The sequence below is a fragment of the Chroicocephalus ridibundus genome, chromosome 6, assembly GCF_963924245.1.
Source record: "Chroicocephalus ridibundus chromosome 6, bChrRid1.1, whole genome shotgun sequence".
Lineage (NCBI taxonomy): Eukaryota > Metazoa > Chordata > Aves > Charadriiformes > Laridae > Chroicocephalus > Chroicocephalus ridibundus.
Window position 1 is genome coordinate 51,949,143 of NC_086289.1, and position 6,178 is coordinate 51,955,320.

General features: G+C 40.3%; 1 protein-coding gene across 1 annotated transcript in view; it reads left to right on the forward strand.

The window, feature by feature from the left end:
• Window positions 1-4,504, forward strand: part of WDFY1 (WD repeat and FYVE domain containing 1) — a 28,520-nt gene extending 24,016 nt beyond the window's left edge. The window contains exons 11-12 of the mRNA XM_063338064.1: window positions 781-889; window positions 1,574-4,504. Of these exons, the coding sequence (XP_063194134.1) occupies window positions 781-889; window positions 1,574-1,633 (169 nt within the window). The 3' untranslated portion in view covers window positions 1,634-4,504. The remainder of the gene's footprint in view (window positions 1-780; window positions 890-1,573) is intronic.
• Window positions 4,505-6,178: the final 1,674 nt, after the last annotated feature.

Consider the following 6,178-nt stretch of genomic DNA (forward strand, 5'->3'; position numbering starts at 1 on the left):
CCCAGATCTAGAGTTGAAACGTATTTGTCTCAAGACTTCTGTTCAGGTAAAGGCTATTGATTGCACTTAAAGTTGCTAAATGGTGCCTGATAATGCATCACAGCTGCCAGGATGTATATGCGTTAATTCACGTACACTTACTGAAAACTGTTCCTACAGGAATATTCATCACAGCCCAACATTATTTTCCCCATGCAAGCAAATTGGGTTAAACATCATTTGCTGTCTCATTAAACTACTCTTAGCAATGAATGAAACCCCTTTTTATTTCGATATGAACAACACTTCACTGTTCACTGTCCTGTCACCTCCTTGGACACCTGGAGTGCTAAAGGACCAAAGTAATCAGATGCCAATATTGGGGGTGTTGTGTTGTTGCTGTCATTTGGTTTTTTGTTGGTGTCTTTTTGTTTTATGAAAGAGAGAGGTGCTGTGCCCTAGTCGACTCACTATAGCCAGCAGGAAAAAATGTAGCTGAGCTTGACTTTATAACCAAAAGTAGAATTATTTATTAATGCAGTGTCCCACTTCTGCTCTAGTACTATTAACAGTCAGGCTGCAGGAGGCCAGGAAATGTCACACCTATGTAACTACTCAAGCAATGTCATAGCATGACTTGCTAATTTAATTCTGTCCCCTTTAATATGGCACTGCAGTTCTCAGGACTGATTTATTAGTACTTAGGCAACTTAATTTTCTTGTAAGTTTATTTTGTACTGGTATAATGATGCCATCAAGCTTCATCTGATGGCTGGTTTCTTTTGAATTGTTCTCTTGCAGCCGTACTTCCTTGGCAACCTTTCATGAAGGAAAACACAACATTTCACATATGTCCATGGACATCTCCAGAGGGCTAATGGTGACTTGTGGGAGTGACCGGATTGTGAAGGTATTCATGTACCTCTTTCTCTATTTGTACTTACGTGACAACTGTTGCTATAAAGCTAACTGTTGTGGGTAGCAAGAATTGTATTTGTTGCCGACTGTTCCTCCTGTTGCTGAATGAGGAAATGACCTGAAACTCCACTATGTGGAGTCTAGCTGTCAGAACTGGTTACTGTTGGTGTCCTCTGGACAAACAAAGCAGGCAGCTGCAGTAGGAGAGACTGCCAGTGGCCTTAAAGACACAGACATGATGAAACATGAAGGCTTCCTTCACTGAGCTCCCTGGCTTCTTGGAGCATTGCCACTAAAAGCCCTGGTTATAACAGTGACATGGAAATCAGATGATGTAGGATCTTGCTGTGCTTAAGCTATGCATCCTCCATGCATGTCAGAACTGAGACTGTTCCAGCGTGTCCCTGTTTTTCTGTAAGCATGTTTATAACAAACTGCATAGCATTTTGTAAAACAGACCTACAGAGAACTCCTAGAAGACTCTTTTGAGCCCTAAGTTTGGCTTTTGGTTTGGAAGGCTGGTATAACTTGATGACGTTTTCCTCAAGTATAGCTTAAAGAGGTTTTGTTACCTTGTGTCCAGGGAGGTCTTTATGTTTGCTTCTGTGCCTCTTACAGAAATACCTCTTAGGTCTTACAATAATGCTATGTAATTCTCCACAATATTTTCTTCCAGATCTGGGACATGACACCGGTAGTTGGTTGCAGCCTTGCAACTGGCTTCTCTTCACGCTGATCTCATACCCAACAGGTTTATGCACCTTATGTACAGCAATACGCACCGAATGAATGGAATCCTTCTTAAGAATATTACCGCAAACACTGGTTGCTTGATTCTTCTCCTGCTGCTGTTCCAGGATGGACAGTCACCTTTGTAGAGCACGGCTTTTCTGTTGGGCTCACCGGGAATCTCCTTGGTGCGGAAGTGCAGTTTTGCAGCCTCTTGGACTAACGTAAAATGGCTTACCTGCAATATGACACCTTGATGAAAGGACCTGTTGTTTCTCGGTTTACATATGTAGTGTTAACGATGTGCTATCTCTGCTGATATATCTTGTACAGATAACCTTGTAGCTAAAACATTATCAGAGTAAAATGAGTGTAGTAAATTCGATTTGTGCAAATAGTAAAATAACTTATTTTCTCTTCCAAAAAGCAGTTGTGTAGAAATACTTTTGAGCAGTCACTGTCTAAACTGCCTCCAAAAGGTATGTTGGTTATTCCTATGGAAGGAGGAGATACTTCAAAGTGGCAGGTAGCTTCTTTCAGATGAGACAATAAGAGAACCTTTGATCACACAAGATTTCCTTTATTGGCTTTCTTGTAGTGTTTGTCTTCAAGTTCAGTTATTAGTGAAGTCACTTTTGTGGAACAACTGTTCTGTTTAGGTAGCTGGTGAGTCTTCGAACAATTCTAGGCTCTTTAAGTAGTGTTTTAGCATAGCTAATAAACTTCTGTAGTTCTTATGAAAACGTGCAGCCCAGCTACTCTACTCTAAAGACAGGTCGTAGGTATGAGCCGTGTACTTTGACAACTCTATAATGCTGTTAGAATGGGAAGCTAAGCAAATCTGCCTTGTTAAATGTAATGGCTAAGAAAAAATGGCCAGCTAAATTTTAGAGACTTTTTCCTGTGGAAAGGCTGATGTTTCTTTAATGGTAGGGAACCTGTCTAAGTGCAGCATAAATTCAAATACTGCCTTGGTGTTGCTTAAAACAGATAAATACTGAGCAATAATTACTGAGGTACAGAACAGCTGCTTTTTTCCCTGCACCTAGGTCTGTTAATCCTGAGATATCTATATTGATCTTTTCCTGTTTCAAAGCTGAGAAGTATGAAGAAGAGCTGGGAGGCTTTTATGACTGTGCAGTTGGTCCGTACAGGAAATAACTAGTGAGATACTGTCAATAAATTGGTCTGTCAGTTGTGTGAATTTCCTACATTTGAACATTGTACGGAGAACTTATTTCAAAACTTTGAAAGCTAAGGTAATATGTCACAGAGTTTAAGCTTGGAGCTATTCAGATTTTTCTGAAAACAGATGCATATGTGTGAGGACAAAAAATGTGGGTAGGTCAGCTGGCCCAGAATAGATGGTGTTGCACAACTATCAAAGGTAATAGGCTCTTTCTGGCAGAGGACTTAAGGGTAGACTGTCTTTCTTTACAGCAACAATCAAGTGGTGCTATGAGTGTTAGTGAATTCAAGTCCTAGGAGTGTAACTTGACACTAATAATCTGCATTGGACCATGCTGTAGGCTGAAATAGATGAAGATCATGGTATCATTCATACGTCATGATTCACTTGCATTTTAAGCCAAAAAGCTGATAGTCTCCAAAGGGCATTAGAATCCAGAGTATATTAGTTACTGTTCTTTTGGATCTGGCTTTGTCTGCCTTTCCATGGGCCTTCTCTGGAAGTTTTGCGAAGAGTCTTTTAATTTGCTAGGCTTATTGGGCCACTAAAGAATAAACAAACCCCTCTTTTGTGGGAATCCCAAAACTTGTCTTACCTTCAATTTGGGATTTAGCACTAGTCACACTGATTTGATTCATCCCTTGCTACATGCTGTATAGCTTACGTTTTTTATGAAGGCTTATTTCTAAGCTATTGAGAGAAAATCAATAATAAATCAAAAATAAATGCAGCTTTCTGCTCTGAAGGCTTTCACCCGTGTAAACTAGGAAGGAAACTGAGTGGTTGAAGGGGTGAATTAGCCCTGATAATGCTCTGCATTTACTTTCAGACTTCTTCCTACCTGGGTTTGGAAGAGAATGGAGGCCGCCTTCCTTGCAGCGTGTAAGGCTGAACATGAGTTACATTGCTAGAACTGTTTAAGATCCTACTGTGCTGTGGTAAGGAGGATCTAGGGTTGTGAGTTAAGCTGGGAGATCGATGTAGGTATGGGATGAATAGCATCTTTTTCAAACCAGACGTTCCAAAACTTACACCAGTGATACCGAGGTGTAACTCCTTTGCAGCTAGCACTCCTGAGCTTCAGCTTTTTTAGTTCTGATTAGTCAACGTGCCCCCTGCTCAGCATGCAGCTCCCCCCCTTCCCTGTGAATACTTCCTCTGCTTCTTGACAGCCACCTATCTTACATTATGGTTTTGCCACTAAATAATATATTCTCTATTACATATTGTTAAACCTAAGGAATCTATTTTCTATAATTGATATACTTAAAGGTAGTGTCAGTTCAGATGTAACAAGACAATTATGGCTGCTAAATCATTAGTCATTTAAGTATACTCTTGGTGTTGAATGAGTAATCCTTACAAACCACTAAAGAGATAGTGTTTTTGTTTAGAAACAACTATTTTGAAGGCACATACTCTCTCATGAAATTGAACATACTTCAATGATGTCAACTCAAGTGTGCAATTACCGAGAAGGCTTGATTTGAAGCATTACTAGTCTCGCTTGTATAACCTCCTTCGTTGGGGCAGGGAAGGGGAGCAAAGGGTACTAATATGGGCTCATTCTTTACTAGTTGTATTTATGTACCCTGCATAGTTAAGAGATGCTAGATAAATCCGTCCCTCGTTCCTTGTCTGTTTTTTAAACTTTGATTACATGTACAATAAAATATTTCTTGATATTCACTTAGTCTATTTGGATGATCCATCTTTTCTTCCGCTCTGTGAATTATGTGCTCTGGCTCCCCCTTTACATGGCCCATGTCCAAATTCTAGGTTGGAGGGAGAGCTTGTCAGATGTGTTGTAGTGGAGCTGAGTGAGCTGGAGCAGTAAGGTTAAAGGCCCATGATGAACTAACGAGCTGAGACAAACAACTGCTGCATGGCCCCAGCTCGGGATGTATAGCCTTATCCTGTGTCCTGCTTGCCAGCTTGTATAGACCTCTTCTCTGGTTCCCCTTCAGAGGTCTGCAAAGGTTCTTACAACATAGTGTCAGAGGATCAACCCCTTCCCTGAGAGCCCTTGGGACCCATCTGAGGTATTAGAGAAATACTAATTTATGCTGGATGGGATGAGCAGAGTCTACAATGTGATCTATACAGAGGACGCAAACTGCAGCCACAGAAGGTGGTTACACTTGTCTCATGACACTTTCTCACTGAGAAAGGATGGGGACAAGCCGGGCAGCATCCTTATTCCTCACAGTTACTCGCAGCCTTCACAGGCTCAAATACAGCACTGGCTGGCTTTTTAACACCTGGAGTGCCTGAATGTTGACCTGTTAACATGAGGTGTAGCTCACTGCTCCCTGCGGTATTCAGGAGCAGTAGAAGGAATCTGAAAAGGCTTCACAAACTCTTTCCATGTCTAAAGGGTGGCTGAGGAGCCTATGTGGTTTATAATACTGTAATTTTTATTTTTTTTTTAACAAGACACATCTCATTTTGATCAGCTTAAACTTCTCACCTTTCCCAAGGCAAAATCCCCTGTTTTCTACTTCCAACAAAAATTGACTGGAAACAATGAAGCTGTTACTGATCTGTAGTCAGAAAAGCCTGTTTAGATGTCTGTGTAGACCATGTTATAGAATGTTTTAAATAAGGTATATGAACTCTGGATTAGTAAAGTTTGAAAGTGTTTGAGAATGCAAATGGTGTCCTTGTGGTGAAAGCACTATAATACATGTATTGGTTTTCTAAATGGGAATGCATAGTTGATTGCTTCTTACATTCCTTATGTTGCAACCTTCATTTAAGTTTCAGATAAGCTGTGTGGCAGGTCTTAGCAATGAGTTTTTTGGTGTGGCGTTGACTTCAACTATTGGAGATATTTTGAATACGCTAGATGCAGGAAAGGGACAGATTTTTACGTTGATCAGATTTACTACTGTATACTTCAGAAGGAAAGCTCTCTAAGGCTTTTTGTCTCTGTAGATGAAGTCCTCAGTTCTGAATGACCTGGCTAACAGTGAAATATCATGATCAAACTCTACAGAAAATGATGAATTTCTGCCAGTTTAACAGTTAAAAAAACCTCTTTTGTCATCAAGTAACCATCTTTCAGTGAGTTGCAGTGTGGCCTTTGAAGGCTTTCTCTGCTTCTCTCCTGAGTATAAGGCGATCTCTTAAGTGACTGCTACCAAATTGTCCCGCAAAGTTTTTTGCCCCTTTGGAGGAAGTAAGGGCATGGTCTCTAGGTAACTGCGTGTGGTCTATGGAACTCTATTAATGTGTAAAAGCTAATAGTTGAACTGATTCAAAGACAGTAACACTTACTGGTTTTATCACTTCGGCAATGGAAGCAAACATCAAAATAATATCAGTAATAAAATCTATACAATTTCTTTTTCATAAATCTAA